At 38.7% G+C, this 22,441-nt stretch overlaps 2 protein-coding genes across 2 annotated transcripts; both read left to right on the top strand.

Annotated features, from left to right (window-relative positions):
* Nucleotides 1–693: 693 nt before the first annotated feature.
* Nucleotides 694–5,311, top strand: LOC122643378. The gene is made up of 3 exons (XM_043837002.1): nt 694–749; nt 3,544–4,282; nt 4,502–5,311. The coding sequence occupies exons 1-3, from the start codon at nt 694–696 to the stop codon at nt 5,309–5,311; spliced, it is 1,605 nt and encodes a 534-aa protein (XP_043692937.1).
* A 5,674-nt stretch (nt 5,312–10,985) lies between these two features.
* Nucleotides 10,986–14,876, top strand: LOC122643376 (wall-associated receptor kinase 2-like). The gene is made up of 3 exons (XM_043837001.1): nt 10,986–11,895; nt 12,032–12,211; nt 13,652–14,876. Exons 1-3 carry the CDS (start codon nt 10,986–10,988, stop codon nt 14,854–14,856), a joined length of 2,295 nt encoding a protein of 764 aa, XP_043692936.1. The 3' UTR covers nt 14,857–14,876.
* The last annotated feature ends 7,565 nt before the right edge of the window (nt 14,877–22,441 follow it).

Genomic DNA, 22,441 nt, shown 5'->3' with positions numbered 1-22,441 from the left:
TAGGTTGGGTTAGAGAGAAAGAGATAGGGAAAAAAAGGGTTGAAAATAACACCCTAATGAATTAATGTTGATCCATTTAATTAACTAATGTGAATTAAAGAGAGTTTATGGATTAAAATTAAAGAGAGACCAATTAATGGATTAAAGAAAACTAATTAAATAGTCTAGCAACTTGATCCATTTGGGGTCCTCTTCCATGCTTGATCATGTACAATTGTTTTTTCTATGATGTATTATTAACCTCAAGAATTGGTTTCAACTATCAAATAAACTTCTCTAAAGCCTTCTTTTGGCTTGAAATCCTAACTATACATATATTGCATGTAAATTTCTAATCATATATTATATCTAGAGAAGCCATATTAAACACATACTGTATCATTACCATTTGTTTGTTTCTTTCTCGCTAAAAGATCGTTTGTATTAAAAGAATGAAAAAAATTACAAAAGGACACTGGCCAACACTAGAAACTTAAACACAAAATGCAAAGTCAGCCGCTCCATCTCTGGCATTGCCATCTGTATAAGGGACAAAACTGCAAACGGAAAAAGGAACAACTAACAAGAAATTATAAACTGCCTTGCACTGGCTACCAAGGTGAAAAACTAATTAAGAATTAATGTAGGCAGAACCTTGGTCTTCCCTGAGCATCGATCCTAAGCTCCTCTACCATTACAGCAAGCCAAGAATCAATGGGAGTGAAAACTTCATATTTTGCTGCCAACTTTGCAAGGAAGTCTGCTACCAGGTTTGCTTTCTGAAAACAATGGGTAATTTTCCATTCAATGACACCAAGGAAGCTCTGAAAAGTAGACCATTGTTGCCGAACAAACTAAGGGACCAAACTCTTCAAAATTAGGAGAACTACTAGTAGTGAGTCCCACTTAATCCAAAGCTTGGGGAGGTGGAGAGCTTTAGCTTGTTTTAATCCCAAGATCAGCACTTGAAACTTTGCTACAAAATTAGTAAAAACCCCAAAGTAAGTTCTAAAAGAGGAGATGACCTTGGTGTTACAATCTTTAATAACTCCCCCTCCGTTTGCCTTCCCAGGGTTGCCTAAGGAGCAGCTATCTATATTAAGCTTGAACTAACCATGATGGGGAAGGCACCAAAAGTCTTCTATCATAGGTCGAGGCCGACCATGAGGGGCTTGGCTGTTCAATTTTTTAGGGCACAACAGGTCTGCAACAAATGAAACACAACCTTGGAAGCTAGGAGCCAGAGAGAGAACTTCCCTCAACACTAGGGTCTGACTTGGTTCTTAATAAACCATTAAATCTTTTTGAATTTCTTTCAAGCCAAACAAAATAAGGAATCTTACATGAACCCCGTGTAAGAAATTTCTAACTCATTGTGGGCTTAATTAATTATTTGGACCGGTCAATTGATGGGGATCCTACTACTGCAGCTGGTTCAAGCATGTCACCCGGTTTTAATTGGGATGGGCCAGCACTAGCCCATTGTGGAAGTGGGTTAGGATTTTGGGATAGTATTTTATAAATACTAATAAGGAGGGTCCCTGTAGTCACGTTACTTGACTTCCCTATTTCTCCCACAAGAAAAGGGTGTTCATAGTAAGAACGGGAGACTGCAGAAGATCCCTTCAAGTTTATTGGTCTAAGGCAGCAGATTAAAGAGGAGATTTCTTGGGTATTCTAATATTATTCTTCGTCAGCATACAAAAGTGAAAGGTACAATCTCTTCCCTTCTATTTCCATTATCGTTGTGTTCTAAGATTTCATATGGGCATGATAGTGATAGGATTTATCACTGTATGTCTAATTTAACATGTGGTATCAGAGCCTTCCCATATGTTTTAGAATCAACAATGGAGTTTTATATCAATAAGTTTTTTTTTTTTTTTTTAAACCGTACGTTTCCGCTGCTCAATTGGAATTTGTTTGTTTCTTTGAAAATAAGGAAAGAATGGAAGCTAGTGCAAACCAGATTTGTCGTTTTTTTTAATAATTAAAAGGATTAAAAAGTTAAATCATTTTGATTTCTTTTGGCCGGTAGTAGAAGGGTTTTCTGAAAAATTAAAAGTACAAAATCGGGGTCGGGTACGGTGGTTTTGGCAAGGAAAACCAGGCATCTATGGTCATACCCTAGTCGTCGCCACTGCAGAGGCCTGCAGATCTTGGGTTCTAATGGTTTCTGTTCGAAGTTCCTATTAAAAAAAATCAAAAATCTGCAACTGGTTCTCCATGTTTTCAACCAGTTCGAGAGGTTTTCTAGCTATTGAATAGCCGGAGATGGTCACTGTACAACGTTCCTTCACCGGGGAAGGTTGCAAGGCTAGCAGTGGCCGTTGCACGTTGCCACTACCTCCGTGGCTTGCGGTTAAAGTTCTGCAAAAAAAAAAAAAAAAGAAGACGTTTAAAGAATACAAAACGTTAAAGTAAAAGATAAGTGGAAGGGATGATGGCATATTTTTTGGGAATATGCCAGATTCCCAAAGTTTTTAAAATTTGAAAAGCTAAAGAGGTTAAAAGTTAAAAGGTAAAAGGATAAGTTTATTAAAAAAAGAAAAGAAAAGAAGGAATGTACCTTTTAACTTTTTGGGTCAAAACTGATCCGACCCGAATTGCTGACCCACCACCAACCCGGTCAACTGGAACCGACCCTAAATCAGAAGGTTGGCCCGGATTTGTGATCTGTTAACCCGATGATTTGACCCGGACCTGTTTGGCTTTGAACCGGGTTGGTTCTATTATCCTGATCTGCTTTGGTTTGAACCAGACCGAACCAAAATTGAACCACAGTTTGACCAAAGAGAGTGCAATCACTCTCTAGCTTTGACCAGCTCATGTGAACTCATTCCAACTCCGTTTTGGCTGTTTTCGGACTCAGTGGCTTCGTTTTTTTGAGGCCTACGTCGTGGTATCCGCTATTGGTCAAAATAGTAACTTTAAGGACATGGTTTTTGAGGTTTTGTGTCCCTCCCTTTGTGGGGATATATTTGAATTAAAGTTTTTGAATTTTGGCATTATGCTTACCTAAACTTGTCAAAATTTCTATTTGTGCATGACAACATTATACATTTACACTAATTATGTTGTTAGAAAGATGTAAATGCACATTCTTCCATCTTTTGGCTGCATGTTTTTTCTTTATGGGAATTGTAGGGAAATAAGATGTTGACCACCAAAGTGGCACATCGAGTTTCTCTGTAATTCTATCATGGCAGCAAAGTTGGTAGTATATGCCCAAAGGTGATGCTACCCAAGTTTAAAGAAAACATATATGCACATAAACTCTTGGGAAGGAATGATAATTTAAGGGTTCTATATGCCCAAAGGTGATGAAATTCCTGAATTAACATTTCTTTCATGGTAAATGTGGTATTATGAGAGGACCAGTACATCTTATGCCCCAAAGGGAAAAGATGTAGGGCGGTTGTGACTCTCATTTGGATGATATTGCTAGTTTTTTATATTGTCTCTCATACTAGTTGATTTGATTATTTTGGTGTGTTTATAACATACCTTAGTTATGCTCCAAAGATTTAGTGTGTATATTTATCTGGCATGTACTGTGTTCAGGATGTCTATTCAGGGTAGTTTATTTTCTATTGTTCCTATCTTATCTGGAGATAATTATAAGAAATGGAAAGAAGACCTGGATGTAGCACTGTGTCTGATGGAGTTGGACTTAGCTCTTAGAGAACCTAAGCCCATAGTTACAGCCACTAGCACGACTGAGGAGAAACAAAAATTAGAAAAATGGGAAACTACTAACAGAAAGTGTGTCACCTTGATAAAAAGATCTATCCCTGAAAATATGAAGGCTAGTGTGGAAAAGATGGACACTGCAACTGAATATCTGCCTGCCATCAAAGAACTTTTTGAGGTTTCCCAAAGTGGTGAGAAAGCGGAATTGATGAATCAAATCCTCTCAGCCAAGTTTGATGGTAATGGAAGTGTCAGGGAGCATATTCTAGAGATATCTTCCGTGGCACAAAAGTTGAAAGATCTAGATACCAACCTGGATGATGATTTTCTAGTCTCTCTTACACTGAAATCTCTCCCAGAGCAGTATGAGACTTTGAAGACCACCTATGCGGCCTTAAGGGTAAAATGGACCATGAAAGAATTGATCTCTATTTGCACACAAGAAGAGCAGAACAAGAAAAGTAAGAAGAAAATTGAGAGTGCAAATGTCACCACTTCTAAGGGTGGTGTTGGACCTTACAGGAACAAGAAGAGGTTTAGCAAGAAAGGCAGGTTTAGGCCATATGACAGGTCTAACAGGGACAGAGCACCTCAGCGGGATCAGCCTCAAGTAGGCAAGAAAGATATGGGCGGTCTGGAGTGTTTCTAGTGTCATAAGAAGGGGCATATGAAGAAGGACTGCAGGGCTAGGCAGTCCTGGTGGGCAAAGAAGAAGGATTCTAGTACTCACTTGTCCCTTATTTGCTTTGAATCTTTTAATGTTAATGCCTCTATGGATTCATGGTGGATTGATTTTGGATCCTCTATTCATGTCACTCATTCCTTACAGGGGTTCATCAGAAGGAGGACACCAAGCAAGGATGAAGTGGCAGTGTTCGTCGAAAATGGAGTAGAGGTTACTGTTGAAGCCATTGGAGTAGTTAGAATTTTATTAGCTGGTGGTTTATTTTTGGATTTAGAAGACATTGTGTATGTTCCCTCCATAAGGAGGAATTTGATTTCTATTTCAAAACTTTCAAGAATGGGATATTTTTTCAATTTTAATAAAGATGGCTTCAATTTATTACATAACTATGTTGTGGTTGGCAATGGTAGTCTTGTTGATGGGCTTTACAAATTAAACTGTGATTCTCCAGTAGTTCTAAATGTTGGTTCCAAGCGCTCTATGTTAGATGAGCGATCTTCCATGTTGTGGCATAGGCGTTTGGGTCATATATCTGTGCAGAGGATGGAGAGACTAGTCAGAAATAAGATTCTTAGACCTTTAGACTTCCATGATCTACATGATTGTGTGGATTGTATGAAGGGGAAGATGACTAAAACAAGGAGGATGAAGGCAGCTCGTAGTAATGGTTTACTAGAGCTAATACATACAGATATTAGTGGCCCATTTCCTATTCCTTCAGTGGGTGATCAACGATACTTCATTACCTTTATTGATGATTTCTCACGTTATGGGTACCTCTATCTCATTTCTAAGAAGTCAAATTCTTTGGATGCCTTCATGATCTACAAAGCTGAAGTGGAAAATTTCCATTCAAGGAGAATTAAGACAGTGAGGTCTGACAGAGGAGGAGAGTATTATGGCAGGCATGGAGATTCTACCCAACTACTTGGTCCCTTTGCCAAGTACTTATAGTAGCAAGGCATTATTGCCCAGTATTCTATGCCAGGCACACCGCAGCAGAATGGAGTGGCAGAAAGAAGGAACCGTACACTGAAAGACATGATGAGAAGCATGCTTAGTAACACCAGTCTTCCAGAGTCCCTTTGGGGAGAAGCAATCAAGACAGCTGTATATATTCTAAACAGAGTGCCTAGTAAATCAGTTCCAAAGACGCCTTTTGAACTTTGGACTGGAAGAAAGCCTAGTCTCAATCACTTGCATGTCTGGGGTTGTAGAGCTGAAACAAGGTTATTTAATCCACATGGAAGGGTATTGGACTCTAGGACGGTCAGCTGCTTCTTTATGGGATATCCTGAGAGGTCCAAAGGTTACAGATTCTACTGGCCTAATTCGGTTAACAGGATTGTGGAAACCAGTCATGCCAAGTTCATTGAGGATGGTGGTGGATTTCCTATGCCAAGGAATCTTGTTTTTGATGAAGAGGACATTGTTGCTTTTGATGTTGTACCTAGTACTATTCTCCAACTTCCTATTATTGTTGATCAGGTTGCACCTGAACCTGTTGGAGAGGTGATGGTTGAGCCAATGACACCTGTTGAACCAATGGTAGCAGCTGATCCCATTGATCCCATTCAGCCAGAGGAGATTTTGAGAAGGTCTGCTAGACCTCGTAGATCTACAATCGGATCCGATTACATGTTGTACCTGACGGAGGGTGATTTTGATATTGGACAAGAAGAGGATCCGACCAATTATAAGCAAGCTGTCAATAGTGCAAATTCTCAGAAGTGGTTAGAGGCTATGCAGGATGAGTTATTATCTATGGATAACAATAAGGTTTGGGAATTAGTTGATCTTCCAGAAGGTTGTGCACCTATAGGCTCCAAATGGGTGTACAAAACTAAGACTGATTCTCATGGTAGAGTTGAGCGCTACAAGGCCAGGTTGGTAGCAAAAGGATTCACACAGAAGGAAGGTGTAGACTTCCATGAGACCTTTTCCCTAGTGTCAACAAAAGATTCTTTCAGAATTATCATGGCACTTGTAGCTCATTATGACCTAGAGTTACACCAGATGGATGTTAAAACGACATTCTTGAATGGAGATCTTGCAGAGGATGTTTACATGATTCAGCCAGAAGGTTTTGAGATTACAGGGAATGAGAGGAAAGTTTGCAAGCTGAAGAAGTCTCTATATGGTTTGAAACAAGCCTCAAGACAGTGGTACCTCAAATTTCATGAGGTGGTAGTCTCTTTTGGGTTTTCTGAAAACCCTGTAGATCATTGTATCTACCTGAAGGTCAGTGGGAGTAAGTTCATCATTCTGGTGCTGTATGTTGATGATATCTTACTGGCATGTAGTGACATTACGTTGTTACTTGAGACGAAGAGTTTTCTGTCGGCAAATTTTGAAATGAAGGACATGGGTGAGGCTAGTTTTGTCCTTGGTATTGAGATCAAGCGTGACAGGAAGCGGGGTTTTTTAGGGCTGTCTCAAAAGGCTTATATTGAGAGGGTTCTCAAAAGGTTTAATATGTCTACTTGTTCAGCTGGTGATGTGCCAATCAGCAAGGGAGACAGACTGAACAAGCAGCAGTGCCCTAGAAATGACATTGAGAGGAGTTCCACGGCTGACAAACCCTACGCTTCTGCAGTAGGGAGTCTGATGTATGCACAGGTTTGTACTCGCCCGGATATAGCCTTTGCAATTAGTGTTTTAGGGCGATTCCAGTCTGATCCTGGTTTAGCACATTGGACGGCAGCAAAGAAGGTCATGAGGTACTTGCAGAAGACCAAGGATCATATGCTAGTCTACAGCAGGAGTGACACTCTAGAGGTTGTGGGGTTTTCTGATGCTGACTATGGAGGTTGCACTGATGACTTGAAATCTACTTCTGGTTACATCTTCAAGATGGCGGGTGGTGCCATCTCTTGGAAGAGTGCCAAGCAGTCCATCTTGGCATCCTCTACTATGCAGGCAGAGTTCATTGCTCTTTTCGAAGCTACAAAGCAAATTATCTTGCTCAGGGGCTTCATCTCAGAGTTGAGGGTCGTAGATTCCATAGCTAGACCCACGATATTGTATTGTGACAACACCTCAGCAGTTTGCTTCTCCAAGAACAACAAGAAGTCTGCAGGTTCCAAGCACATTGAGATAAAATATCTCATGGTGAGAGAAAAAGTCAATGAGAGGCAGATTATTGTAGAGCACATTGTGACTGACAACATGTTGGCAGATCCTTTGACAAAGGCATTGCCAATGGGAGTGTTCAGGAAACATATTTCTTGTATGGGTGTTGTTGAGTCTTTTGACATGGTTATCTAGTGGGAGTCCTGTACTGGTTTGTCCTTACTTTTATCTTTTAGACGTCTATATGAGCATGGTTATTTATTTTATATATGTGTTATCTTGTTCATTTGCACATGTGTGACTTATTTTGATTCATTAATCTGATATATCAGTTATAGGCGGTTTGCCAAAGTTATAGGCGGTTTGCCAAAGTTACAGACGGTTTGCCAAAGTTCGATATTAACCCAAGGTCATGGCGGTTTGCCCAAGTATTGGTTAATATCAAAGTATGTGCCTCCAAGGTTGTTCAAGGCACTCTGATTTTGTAATCAGATATAGGACCTAAATGAAGTTTCAGCTTCATGGTTACACATCTCAAAGCGGTTTATTTGACAAATATGCCATGTTCGTGATGACAGAAAGTTGTATACCGTATATTGAGGTATATCTTCTGCTGTTATTCAACATGGTATGTTGTTGAGTAAATCAACATTGTGACATATAAAGGTAGAGGGATTCCATGGCCACATCTATTGATATGGTCTCAGTAATTAATCTAGCCCAAGTGGGAGATTGTAAGAAATTTCTAACTCATTGTGGGCTTAATTAATTATTTGGACCGGTCAATTGATGGGGATCCTACTACTGCAGCTGGTTCAAGCATGTCACCCGGTTTTAATTAGGATGGGCCAGCACTAGCCCATTGTGGAAGTGGGTTAGGGTTTTGGGACAGTATTTTATAAATACTAATAAGGAGGGTCCCTGTAGTCACGTTACTTGACTTCCCTATTTCTCCCACAAGAAAAGGGTGTTCATAGTAAGAACGGGAGACTGCAGAAGATCCCTTCAAGTTTATTGGTCTAAGGCTGCAGATTAAAGAGGAGATTTCTTGGGTATTCTAATATTATTCTTCGTCAGCATACAAAGGTGAAAGGTACAATCTCTTCCCTTCTATTTCTATTATCGTTGTGTTCTAAGATTTCATATGGGCATGATAGTGATAGGATTTATCACTGTATGTCTAATTTAACACCCCGTGGTCCAAGCACCCTTGAGGCTCAGAATTATATACTTCTGAAACCACCATTTACCTTGAAGTAGGAAATTCTCAAATTGTGTTGGCCATATTACTCCAAAACACTCTGTAAAAGACGACCAAAGGAACCTAGCGAAGTCGCACTCCAAAAGAGTATGTTGAATGGATTCTTCCTGTTGTAAACACAACTTACACCTTGATGGTAAGCAGACGCCCTTGCCCTTAACCTTATCATCGTCACATGAGAGTTTGCTATGTAAAGCTTCCAACCAAAAATAGCCTGGTGCAGAAGGAAGTGAGAACCCCAAACAAGTTTGGCAAACCCTCCTTCAGTTTAGCATTTCTAAGAGCCTCCCATGTAGACTTTATAGAAAATCCCTCCAACTAAGATAAGGACCAGCAATACCGTATGCGTATTATTCCGCTGGATTTTTGAAAAGTATTATTGTCGTCTAATCCATTTTATTGTCATACTTATCCATACCCATTCAATTGCCGTTCTCGAACTTCTTAAGTTCCTATGCCCATCAAAATAATGTTGAAGGCTAATGAGCAACCACAAGGAAGAATCCAACCAAACAACCACACAACGCAAGGAATTTACTGTGGTTTAGCAAGATTGCCTACATCCACCTGAGAAAATCATTTTTCCACTATTTCCTAAAAAATACTCTCCACCACTCTCCATCTCACACAGTAATCTCCTTTGCTTGTTACTAAGGTTTTTCACACAAAGACAGTATAAAGATAAACCTAAAACTCTAATTCTCATACAATTACAATTTTACTCATGTATATTAATTGACCAAATCCTATCCTAATTATAAATACAAATCAATTATAATTATGTGGACCGGCAGAATACTAGTCACACTCAACCCCAACAATAAAATGAATTATTTATAATCAGATCAAATCAATGGAGTCTAATTCCATTATTGATTGTGATCACTTGGACCATAATTTCAACCACGTACTATGATAAATGGAACAGAACAATTCTCACCAAAATAGAGAATATTCATCTTTGCCAATTTGATATAAATACGGGAATGAGACAGATTGGATTGGATTGGATAAAGGCTAGCGAATACGAAACAGATCGTCTCCCACACGGATGTCTCACCCTTTTAGTTAAAAAATAATTAAAAAAAATTACCTGGATGCCTCTCCAGTGTGCAACGAATGGCTGGGCTTGAATGATATGCACCGGAATACACATCATATCAGCCCAGCCGTCGGATGTGAGCTGAAAAGGCACCCTCGTAGGAGAGGATCTGAATATAGGGAATAGTGTTTTTTTGAACTCCAACACATCATTTTCACTTGCATGATGTTTGGTTAAGATGAAAAGAAAAGAAAAATAAAATTGAAAACAAAGAGGAGAGAAAGACAAACTTTTCTTTTCTCGCCTTCCAATCATAGTCTTACTTATGCCTCTAAGTTTCTTTCATCATGATCCACAATAGTATTGTGTCAGTTCCAATCCTTAACTCATATGTCAAGTTTCATTCCTAAAGTATGCTACATGACAACAAAACATAATTTTCACAATCTAAGTTTATAAGAAAATACACAAATTTTTATTTTTTCTTTCATAAAAAAAAAATTAAAAAAATAAAAAAATAATACACACTAATTGTTGGAACTTAGAATATTGTAAGTATGTATGCACATATATGAATACATGGGAGGATATTCAATTAATTTAATTTTTAAAATTTAATTAAATTAAGATGGTAGATCTTGGTGCAATGATTACGTTGTGACCTAGGGGTGACGGGTTCGAATCTCTAAAACCAATCTCTCTGCAGAACAGGTATGACCTTCCCCAAACCCTACAATGGTGGGAACCTCGGGCATTGGGTATCGTTTTAAACTATAAAATTTAACTGTATTACTAATCAAAATCATAATCTATTTATCATAATAAAAAACTAGGCTCATATAATAATCTTTTGGTTAAAGGTTATGTGTAGGACCGTGCACTATGAATGGTTGTGCAAAAGACAGAGGTCAATTGAAAGCGCACCCCAATTATTCTCTAGAGTCACATGAATGAATTGTGTGGTGTGAGTATTTTATTTATTTAATTTTATTTTTAACCAAATGACTTGAGAAAGACTTGGGAAGACTTTAGTGGTCAAGTCAAGTCAAGTCAAGCACACCCCCAATAATTATTCCACTAACTAACAGTAACCGAGAATATCATCAAGAAGATGCGAGCATCCAAGAAAAACCAATTAGATGCTATTCTGGCTTCTTCATGATTGAACAACTATTAATAGCGAGGAAAGCAAACCAGACCAGCATCCAACAAAATTTCTATAGCAACAAATTAAATTAAATTAAATTAAATTAATGGGTCTTTTTGCTTTGCTTTGGTTTTTATTCATCATCCTGTTATGGCAAGCGATGGCAACAACATCAACAATATTACCCATGGCAAAGCCCCATTGCTCCGATAAATGTGGTAATATCACAGTTCCTTATCCTTACGGCTTCGGAGATGATGAAAGCTGTTATAGAAGCGGCGGATTTGTTGGAATCTGCAACTACAGCTACGATCCACCAAAACTATTCCTTGGTAAAAACGTGGAAGTTTTACGCATTTCATTACAAGGCCAAGTGCGAGTCCTGACCTATGTAAGTCGGGATTGTTACAATACATCAGGCAAGATTCATTCCAACAGCCCTTATTTCCAATTGAAAGGTACTCCCCGCACCTTCTCCGACACACAGAATAAATTCACAGTTCTAGGTTGCGACACCAACGCATTTATCACTGGCTCAGAAGGTCTTGATTTTAAAAGTGGGTGCAACATGATATGCAAAGACAAAAACGATACAATCGAAGGTTCTTGTTCTGGCATCGGTTGTTGTCAGACCTCCATTCCAAAGGGCTTCAAGCGTTTTGATATAACTGTCGGCAGCTATAAAAGACATACCGAGGTATTGGATTTCAATCCCTGCAGCTACGCTTTCCTGGTTGACGTGAATTGGTACAACTTTTCCGTGTCCGATCTCTTGAATTTCAGCATCAATACCGACGAAAGCGGTGATCCAAGAGTTCCGGTTGTGTTAGATTGGGCAATAGAACTGCAGACAAATATTAAAGGTTCTTCGTCTTGTGAAGAAGCAAAGAAAGACCAGAACACTTACGCTTGTGGCAACAACTCCGACTGCCATGAATCCAAGAACGGTCTTGGCTACAGCTGCAACTGTTCTCAAGGTTACCAAGGGAATCCTTACCTTTCAGATGGATGCCAAGGTAATCTTAAACCCTTCCTTACCTTCTAATAGAAAAATCCTTCTCTGCAATCAATCTTTTAGTACATTAATTTATTTGCATTTATGATTGAAATTCCCTAATTCATTAAGCTAGTTGGTGTGTTTGCTGGTTGTAGACATAAATGAATGTACAGATCCAAATGGCAGTCCTTGCAATGTGACCTGTACAAATCTTCTTGGAAGTTACAATTGCTCTTGCCCACCTGGTTATCTTGGAGATGGGAAAAAAAATGGAACTGGATGTAGTCCTCCTCAAAAGCTTTACAAACCAATTCGAGTGATTCAGATCACCTTAGGTAAAAAAAACAGATTTATCCAATCCTACATCTTTGGTTTTAGTTTCAGTTTGAATCCTGAATTTGGTTCTGGATTGAGGTACTATGCATCTCTCGTACAGGAATATATTAAAATTAAGAAAGAAAAAAAATATAAGACCTCCTAACTACGTCTTTATAAGATTCAAAAAGTTATATTAGGATTTTGGATCCAGTCACAGATTTGGAATTCATAGTGAAAAATTGGATTTGTACTCGGATGTATGTGGATCCAACATGTTTTTGTGCCATGTCCATGTACCGGTACAATCTCAACTAATTCATCATAAATAAATTATGTAAATACAGTGGACATGTATAATACTTATTTGGGAATTAGTTTTCTGTCTATCATTCCCATGTGTCTATCTCTCTCCTCCTCAAAACAAGGGGCAAATGTGTCTTTTCATATAGGGAGGAGAGAGATAGACTCAAAGGAGTGTTGGGGTAGGCCACATTCTTGGACAATGATCTTTTTCCCTACTTGTTTACTAAGTTGGTTCTGTCCTTGTTTCCTCTTTGGATTTCCCTTTTAGGTTGATAAGGCTTTAGGGATAGGCTACTGATTTTATTTCGAACTCTCTCAATGTTTATAAAATTATTTTTTTTCGTTTTCTTTCCTCTTTTCAAGGGGGGAAGAATTCTGTGCTTCGTTGAATATATTTTAATCACCCAAAAAAAAAACTTAAATACTCTTGAAAACTATAAATGAATTATATAATAATACTCATGGAGTCATGGGAAAGAAGTTTCTATGGAAATCCACATTTTGTGCCTAATGCCCAATTAGTACATAATATAGGTGTTGCTACTGAGATCTTCGTAGTGGTTTGGTCTGAATCTGCACATAAGAGAACCAGAAGACAGAGATGATCAGTGGCTTGGAGGTAGCTTAGGGAGGGGGGGATTTTCTGATGCCTAAGTCAAATCTCAAAGGAACAACAGATAATTGGGCTGAAGACCGAAAGCTAGCCTTAAAGCTTCAAGATGAATCCAATAGACAAGTATAAGAAGAATTAGGTTGAGTTCGTTTGAGTTACTTTATTTTGAGCATGGTTTCTCTCTTTATATGGTGTCATTGGAAATGTCATTGTCCTTTTGAGTCACGTATTCCTTAGGTAGGCAAGAGATCAAAGCGGGAACCATTAAGCAAATTTGTCAGTGGTTAAGTTGGTGTTGTCAGTGATCGTGCTCTTTGTAGGTCACGTGTAAAGTGCGTTGGGCATGATTCTGGCATGAGGCTAGAATTGGATGTCCAACCTGGTTGCTGGCTCGTATTCCATGAGCCGTGTTCCGACTTGGCCTATTACACATGTTGTAATATTATTGGAGATCAGATTCTATATATATCAATAGGCTTCATGTGCACACCTTTTTTATCCAACTTCTTGTGTCTTTAATAAGCTCAATGTCTACTTACAGGTGCTGGCTTGTGCTCCTTGTTTCTACTTATTGGTAGTTTATTGGTGCTTGGTGCACTTCAAAAGAGAGAGGACAGCAAACGCAAGAGAGAGGACAACGAACGCAAGCAAAAATTCTTTGAGCAAAATGGAGGTTTCTTGTTAACGGAACAACTTCCTTCTCGTGGAGGACCTGTAATCTTTAAAGAAGAAGAACTAAAGCAAGCGACGGACAACTATGATCCCAAGTATATCCTTGGTGCAGGAGGCTATGGTACAGTATACAAAGGAATTCTATCTGATCAGAGAACTGTTGCCATTAAGAAATCAAAAAAAGTTGATAAGCATCAGGAGCATGAGATCAATCAATTCATAAATGAAGTGGTTGTTCTTTCCGGAATTAACCATAAAAATGTGGTGAAGCTGTTGGGTTGTTGCTTAGAAACTGAGGTTCCTATGCTAGTGTACGAATTTATTACAAACAAAAACTTATTCCATCATATCCATGGAGAGGAATGCATTTCATGGGATAATCGTTTAAGAATAGCTGCGGAAACATCAGAGGCACTAGCATATTTGCATTCTGCAGCTTCACCACCAATCATTCATAGAGATATTAAGTCGGCAAACATTCTCTTGGAAGATAATTATGTGGCAAAGGTGTCAGACTTTGGTGCGTCAGTGTTGGTTTCTTCAAATAAAACTCAAATTAGTACACTAGTGGAAGGAACAAAAGGGTACTTAGACCCAGAGTACCTTCAATCAAGACAATTCATAGAAAAGAGTGATGTTTATAGCTTTGGTGTAGTACTTGCAGAGCTACTAACAGGAATGAAAGCACTCTATTTAGATGAGCTTCATAACGAGACAAATTTAGCCATGCATTTTGTCACTTCAATCAAAGAGGATAGGGTCCAGGACATTTTACTCCATCAGATTATGTCTACCGATGAAGGATGCAAAGAGCAAGCACTAGAAGTTGTCAAATTGGCAGAAAGCTGTTTGAAAGTAAAAGGGGAAGAAAGACCAACAATGAAGGAAGTCGAAATTAAGCTACAAGGGTTGATGAAGAAACGTCAGAGACACCCCTGGATCGCACAGATTCCAGAGGAGGTGGAATGTTTGCTTGGTGAACCATCTGAAATGAATAGTGACAAGACTTGCAACACTATTGGGTGGGATAGTTTGACTAATCAAGTGATAATACCATTAGATGGTGGGCGATGATTGTACTTGTTAAGAGAGTCTTCTTTCTTTTTTGTTTCTTTTTTAGTCCTGTATTCCATCGTGTGGTGTTCATGCTTGTCATTTTGAAATAAGTATTGTTTCTAAGTGGTAAGAAATAGTGAAAGTAAGCTTGCTTGTTGTAATAATGTCAATCTATATATAATTTGCTTAGATTCTAATTTGTAGTGAACATAAATAACAACAGTACAAAATTTTTTTCATAGAATCAAACAGTAATGGCCAAACCAAAATTATATCTCTACCATGTGATAGCTTAATTGAATTCTAGGTTTAGGACTTATTGTCTATATATATCTAATCCTGGACTTATGCATCAAGTTTTTAGCATGGTAATAGAGGCATATAATTTTATCGAAGTATATTTGAAAATTCTGGCCAAAATAGAGAGCATCCATAGATGGATTCCATCAAAATTCTGGCTATGGTCGGTCATATGGGAGTCAACAAAAATACTAGTGAAGCCTAGCGATTCTTCGGCCGAGTTCTGAAGGCAGGAAAATTTTCAGAACCAGAAAACAGGATCTTTAAACCATGACCCCTTGAGCATTCTTGTTCTCGATTCACCATATTATAGTACAAAAAATTAATTGTATATCCATTAACCCCATATATTCGGCAAAATCAGAGACCTAACAAATTTAACGGAGTGGACAGTACATCACAGAGGATGACTGCTAATTATGAGGCTGAATTTTTCTTCTTGCTAGAGATTTGGGTATTCAGTCCCTTTAGATTGAATACGATTCAGTTGGGCTACTAGGGTTCCATAGACCAACCAAACAGGCCTTAGTAACACTTGTCCATAAATATACTTGGGCTTCTAAAACCTCGTTTCTTCCACTCTCATTACCAAATTCGTGGAAAAGAAGAGAAGAAGAGGAAAAAGGAGGAGAATGAGGAGAAGGAAGGAAGGAGAAGAAGGGAGGTGCAGCTGGATCACTCTCCCTTGCCCTAGATCACTAAAGTTTACCTATTTCTTCCTCTTTCTCTCAATTCTTTCTTTAATTAGTTTTAGTTTGGGGTTTTTCCATGGGGATTTGATTGGGAAATCTAGCATACATCTGTAGTTAACCTAATTGCCTATCTATTTGGAGTTCTAGACTCCATTCCACCCTTTCCAGCTCAAGGTATGCAAAACCCCATCAACCATTGAGGGTTTTTTTTTTTTTATTATCAAATTTGGGTTTCCAAGCATTGGAACCATGGCCTAATCCCTCCCCCATCAATTGGAGGTGTTCCTTGAGTGTAATTGACACAATGGAATGTGTAGAAGGTGAAACTAGAGATGTCTTGATGCTTGGGATGACCAGCACTCAAGCCCAAGCTGAAATATAGCAAGACTGGACCTGAGTGGCTGATCCCATGCAGCGGATCACCATCTGCTGCTTGATCTGCCGCTCATGCAAATTTAGGGCTCTACTGCATCAACTGCTTGCCCAGTGAGTCCTCACTCATCATCAACCACTTGGTGCAAACCAGCAACTGGGTGAGGGACACTTTGGGATATTTTCCTTGGAATGTTGCAACTAAATCACACTTGTACAATCTATTATTTAGGGCAAACATATATAAACCCCCAGTGAGGACGTATGGGTACACTCGAGGCATGAATTGTGGGATTGATTCGCCAAGTCTAAGAGACTAGGTGAGTGGGTTAGATTGACTTAATTTAAGGAGTGTATCTGAATCTAGGCTCCTTCCGTAATATACTAAGTCATTTGGTTCCAAAGACGGAGAAAGCCAAGATGCTCCACTTCTTTAGCGGGAAGGTCCTTCATCCGTGACAAACGAAGTGGAGGATCTGACAAATCTTTTAGGAATCTTGTGTGCCGCACCTCATGCATTCTTGGTTGTTGAATGCCTACTCTCACTATGAATAACCATGATATTTGCCATGCATGCTTAAATTATATTGTGGTCTTATCTCTTTCAATACTTTCTCAACATTAATGATAGACTAACTTAGTTGTATATATGCTTGATTTTGATTATGCTATGGTTAGAAATGCCTTATGTATAGGAAATGGGATCTGGGGGGAGCCAAGGTTATTGTCGGGCTTGTGATTGCCATGTGGTTGTTATATTCAATGCAGACTAAGCTTCGAAACGGGTGGCGGCGTGGCCGATGGATGATTCTAGTACCGTAGTCTTCGTACTCTTAGTATGGATATGTCTATGTTAGGGAGACTGGAGTATAGTGTGGCCGATGGCTGATTTCAGTACCATGACCTTAGCCCCTATACTTACATGTATTCATGCAACACATGCTATATAGATGTACCCTTTCCAACAGGGGGATAGGTGTTGGACAACCCATTATGGTAGGCTTGATGAGATTTTCCAAGATACCATTTTCGTTGAATGATGAGATCAATTCTTTCGGAAGCAGACCAAGTTCAAGTATCTGACCATATCTTCGGAACCAAATGCCAAGACGGTGTTGTTTAGGGTTTGTTGATCAACTCATGTGGGAGTCCAGATCGGCAGGCTTCTGATCGCAACTTGGGTTTGACATCGTTGAGCTCCGCTGTCTTCAGGACCAGGTATGCTACTTAAGGTGTTGTAGTAGTACTTTACCCACTTAGTATATGCTGCTAGGTAAATAATTCATAATGAATCCATGCATTAATGTGCATTGCATTCATGGACTATATCTGCATGCTTGTGTGTTTTAATTCACTTACTTGGCTTAGTGAAGCTCATACCACGTGGTACCCTTTTTTTTATATTATGATGCAACACATATTATGCCGGTGGGCATAGATGATGGTATGGATGTAGTTGATCATGGTGATGATTGATGGATTCTAGAGTTCGAGGGACATGGAGGTGACTGTGGATGTGATGAATGTGCCTATGGGGCATTATGATGGAGGATAGGTTCCTCAAGACACTTTTACTCGATTTTTCAATTTTGGATGTATTCGGTGGGCTTGGCCCCAACTTTTACTTTTAATACTCCCTTATGATGTAATAATTTGTAGATATTTAGTACTTATGTCTGGATGAGAACTATAGATATTTTTTATGGATAATTCACACACGACTACTTATATAATATCACAACTTAGCTTCCATACTCTGATTTATACTGATAAATTCTATCTTCCACTGTTCTGATTTATAACTTTGTTATGTGGGGACTATGAAAGCTAACTACTACTTCTGAGAGCCTAGTGGATGTTGGGGTACACGTGTGCATCCTCGTCACACTACCCTAGTCATAGGGAGTGGGGTGTGACATTAGGTAATGTTGGCTCAAAAAAGCTCTCTATAAAATTATGGTCAAGGGAAGTACGAGTAGTATAAATTGAGTGCATACGGGATGCAAACATTTGAGAAATAGAAAGTATATCTGTGACTAGAGAACCTGACTCGTGAACTAAAGAGGTTGAAGTTATAAGTGTTGGATATAGTGTTCGTCAAATCCAAATAAATTATTATTTTAATTGATTTGGATTTACATTTATATAAGCGATTGTGTCTTGAGAGGTATGACCTCAAAGGACGCAATTTGGCTCTCTGTTTACATGGTTGCCACATTGTGTATTTTTTGGAAATGGAGATTCCAAACATAGATGTGGGTACACTTCAGTTTTGTGTTGGACTCGATCATTCGAGAACCCAGCATGGTCTATTATCAAATGTTTGGTGTAAATGGGTTCTCATCTGTCTTTATCGTTGCAAACTGACATGGTGGACTTTAGTGTACATAAAGTTTATGCATAGTTTATGCATACATATAACTGGCTACCCATCACTATGTTGGGTCTACTACATGTCTATCTATGGACGAAATGACGCTTAATAAGGAATCCACTTCGCATGTAGGGAGAATATCTCGAGAAATAATCCTGAACTTGTGAGATAGAAATTTTGAGCTCGGTAGTTCTTAAAGCTTTTAGAAAAGAATTTAAAAGTTATTATTATTTAATAATTATTTTATAAACATTTAATCATATTTTTTTTGTTGTCCAATCAAGGATCAAGATACTTTATACTAGTTGTTCAACGGACAAGGCTAGTAATAATAATTTAACTCTATGCCCCTAGGTCCATTGTAAGGTGTTGCAAAGTGGAGGGACATACATAATATTTTCTATCAATTATGGCTTTTATGATTATTACTTAAACTAAGGCACACTTGTGTGGTTGTGACTCAGTATAGGCTACCTTGGTGTACAACTCAATTGGATCACACTACTTGTCACAAGCAACCCTAATAAGGAAAGGAATCAGGGTTCGGCTATATAATAACCATAAGGGGAGCAAAGAGAGAACACAATTTACATAGCTCATTAATATTTTAGAGAAAGAGTTTCTCTAAAAACTTTTCAAGTGTAACGATCCCAGATTTCCAGTCGTGGCAGGCCCACAACACCAGACTAGGCTAGGACCACACAAGAAGAAAAACTATGGTAATTAAATTCATTTAATCACCAACCAACTTGATACTAAATATATCCAAGACCATTAATATAAATATAGTTAATTCAACCAAATATAATACATTAATTAAACAATCCCAACAGCACAAAATAATCTAAAGTGCCACATATCATTAAACATACTTCATGTTATAGTAATCCAATGCCGGCTTCTACCGAACGTCCCAAAATACACCTACCAACACCATTATTAAATTAATATAAATAACAACGTAAGAAATGTGGGGCATTACATGAAAACTCTCTTTGTCTCTCTCTCTCCAAGAGTTGGTGATTCTCATTGTTAGGGGAAAGATTTCATTGTGTTCTTCTCCATCAAAGTATTGAATAGAGATCGATTGCTATCTTTGCGGGTTTGGTGTTCAAGTGTTGAGAATCATTGGAGGTGCTTTGATTGTGGCATTCAAGAGGTAACCCTAAACACGTATTGTATCGTTTGATTTGAATGCCATATACTTTGAGAGGATCGATTCTTTGTATTGTATAAAAATTGTTTTGATTCGGTACTATTCCCTCCAATAAGGACATTTGTGATTAGCTAGTAGCACAGCTAGATAAGTACCTTTCTCAATGGATGTCGGGTCCTGGAAGTTCAAAGTATCGACTCTCCTTAGTTCACATGTCTTTCTGCAGAGACAGGTATGTCCCATACTTTGTGGCTCTAGAATGATTCTGCTCCCAACCCCTCATCCACTAGTGTCCATAGGCTCTTGATTGGAAGCACCAAAAAAAAAAAAGGACCTTTTAATCTTTCCCTTATTGATAGGACATTTTTGGCCTCACATAAGGTTTTTCTTTGGGGAAAATCTCATCCCCCTCCCCTATACTCAGCCCCAATTATAAAGTCCTCCCCACTATTTTCTTGGGGGATGCCTACACAAGGATAGAAACATACTCAACATCTGAACTCCACTTTTGTGCCCAAACTCTTTTCTTGACTGTTGGGGATTTCTGACTACGCTACTTATCTATCTTATTGGGAGCTCTTCTGAACTGTTGCTTATGTTTCTAAACCTAGACCACTTGCCATCTACTTCTGTAGTCTCTGTCCAAGTGTCCCAGCTTCTGGCATCTGTAACATACAATAGTCCTATCAAATCTAGGAGATATGTGGTCTCAGATCCTCCTCTAGCTCACACTGTTTGCCCATATTTATTTTTTTGATAAAATGATGATTCGTAATAAAAGAACAAGAAAATTACAAAGAAGAGAAGGCCAACTGCCAAGAACTCATACAAAATCCAAAACATACCCTCCCACCTTCGGCATGGCCATCAACAGGAGGGACTGAAAGGCACAAAGCAACACAAAATAGAATTAGCAATAGCGAAATTGAGCCCTTGGTTGAGCGTGCATCTGCATCTCAAACAATATAGAAGTAGGAAAATCTATCATCGCAAAGAAAATCTCATCTTTGGCAGACAAATTAGCCAAAAAATTCACAATAGGGTTGGCCTCTTTGCAACAGTGAGAAGCGTACCATTCAATAGAGCAAAGGAAGGGCCGCAAAGAGAGCCATTTCTACTGCACAAACCATGGGACTAAGCCTTTGGAGAGAAGAACAAAAGCTGCATTGGAGTCACACTCAATCCAAAGTTTAGAAAAGCCAAGATCTCTAGCCCATAAAAGACCTTCGATCACTGATGAAAATTCTGCCTCAAAGTTTGTTTTAATTCTTAGGAAATATCTAAAAGAGAAAATGACTTGAGCTTGGGAGTCATGAAAGATGACTTCACCTTGCTGCAGGTTATCTCTGTCAACTTGAGGTGGTTTGCTTGTCTTCCTTAGTTCTGACGCAAGTGCTCTTATATTTTTTTCTTTTTGTAATTTGTTGCACTTGTGTTTCTCTAAATTTTGGTCATCTAACTATGCCTATAACTCAAGATTTTTCTTATCAAGGTCTTCAAGTTACTTTGTGATCTTCTTATTCTTTTTACTCTCATCCCTGAAGTCTTCCAATGCAGTGAGCAATTCTGCCTCCATGTCAACTATTGCTTCAAGCTCCTCCTCAGACTCTGAAGAACCATCTAAAATTTGGCATTGTAACCCAAAAGGAACAATGCATATAGGTTTATTAACCTTTGTATTTGAATGACTGAATGAATCACATGTTTGATCTTCTAACAATTGCCCCTGAAGCTGAATCATCACTAAACACAAGTTTAGACTTTTTCTTATTCTTTCTAGGAATCTAAAAGTCTTTCAGTTCACAATCCAAAGTTGTTGAAATTTTCTACTGGGTAACCTGGTGCTCTGATACCTCTTCATATTCCCAGGTTAACACTGAGAGGGGCTGAAGGAGCGTCAACAAATTATTTCAAATATATTCCAAACACACTATCGTAAGCACTTCCACCCCATCACCACAAAGTGGTCATGTCTACCAGATATTGCACTCCCATCATGTCATCACCATTACACTCCAATATCCACAATAATATTGCATAGATAAGAACATCAGATACGACGAGGTTCGGAAGTTCGCCTACATCAATGGAGTAATGGTCAAGCTAACCTTAGCATTTACTCTCACTAGTAATTTTTAACTGTAACTACAGCTCAGGAACACCCTAACCTGCTTCAACACTTTCCTACACATGTGCAAGGACAACAATCATGTTTGATGTATTCCAACTGCAACAACGACGCAGGAACCCTATCCTGCTTCAACCCTTGACACAGCAAAGGCAAGGACTATAATCCCAAACTCTAGACAAGCCCTAACTTGCTAGGTTTATAATTAAAGATCAATAGAAATCGAATCCCCCAATTACAATAATAGTCTAGGTTTATCAATATTAACGAACCACTAGACAAACAAAGATAGGGACTTGCAAATGTGGATTACCTCAACTTATGTAATCCCATTGACGACTATCTCCCCCAATGCGTAAGAATAAAACCCAAGGAGGAATGTTCTTCAATGCAGTTCTCTCAGTAACCAAAACCTTACAACATCATAAATTAGGGTTTTGGAATCAAAGTATACCTCTCCCTTGGTATTCCCACTTTTCAGTAGTGTCTCCAGAGGAAAATTAGTACATTGCACTTCTCTATCTATGCACATAGATCACGAATAGCTTGAGAATAGGTTCTTCTATGAAAACCGAGCTTTA

This window comes from Telopea speciosissima, chromosome 10, assembly GCF_018873765.1.
Source record: "Telopea speciosissima isolate NSW1024214 ecotype Mountain lineage chromosome 10, Tspe_v1, whole genome shotgun sequence".
Lineage (NCBI taxonomy): Eukaryota > Viridiplantae > Streptophyta > Magnoliopsida > Proteales > Proteaceae > Telopea > Telopea speciosissima.
The sequence above is the reverse complement of the archived record's forward strand: the minus strand, read 5'-3'. Positions and strand labels throughout refer to the sequence as shown.

Excerpts from the sequence above, each read along its gene's own strand:
- LOC122643378 (XM_043837002.1), top strand. The coding sequence starts at position 694 with ATGGGAGTGAAAACTTCATATTTTGCTGCCAACTTTGCAAGGAAGTCT. Across the intron at positions 750-3,543 it reads GCAAGGAAGTCTGCTACCAG|GATGTCTATTCAGGGTAGTT; the intron begins GTTTGCTTTCTG and ends TACTGTGTTCAG. Across the intron at positions 4,283-4,501 it reads CTCAGCGGGATCAGCCTCAA|GGGTTCATCAGAAGGAGGAC; the intron begins GTAGGCAAGAAA and ends CATTCCTTACAG.
- LOC122643376 (XM_043837001.1), top strand. The coding sequence starts at position 10,986 with ATGGGTCTTTTTGCTTTGCTTTGGTTTTTATTCATCATCCTGTTATGG. Across the intron at positions 11,896-12,031 it reads CCTTTCAGATGGATGCCAAG|ACATAAATGAATGTACAGAT; the intron begins GTAATCTTAAAC and ends TGCTGGTTGTAG. Across the intron at positions 12,212-13,651 it reads AGTGATTCAGATCACCTTAG|GTGCTGGCTTGTGCTCCTTG; the intron begins GTAAAAAAAACA and ends GTCTACTTACAG.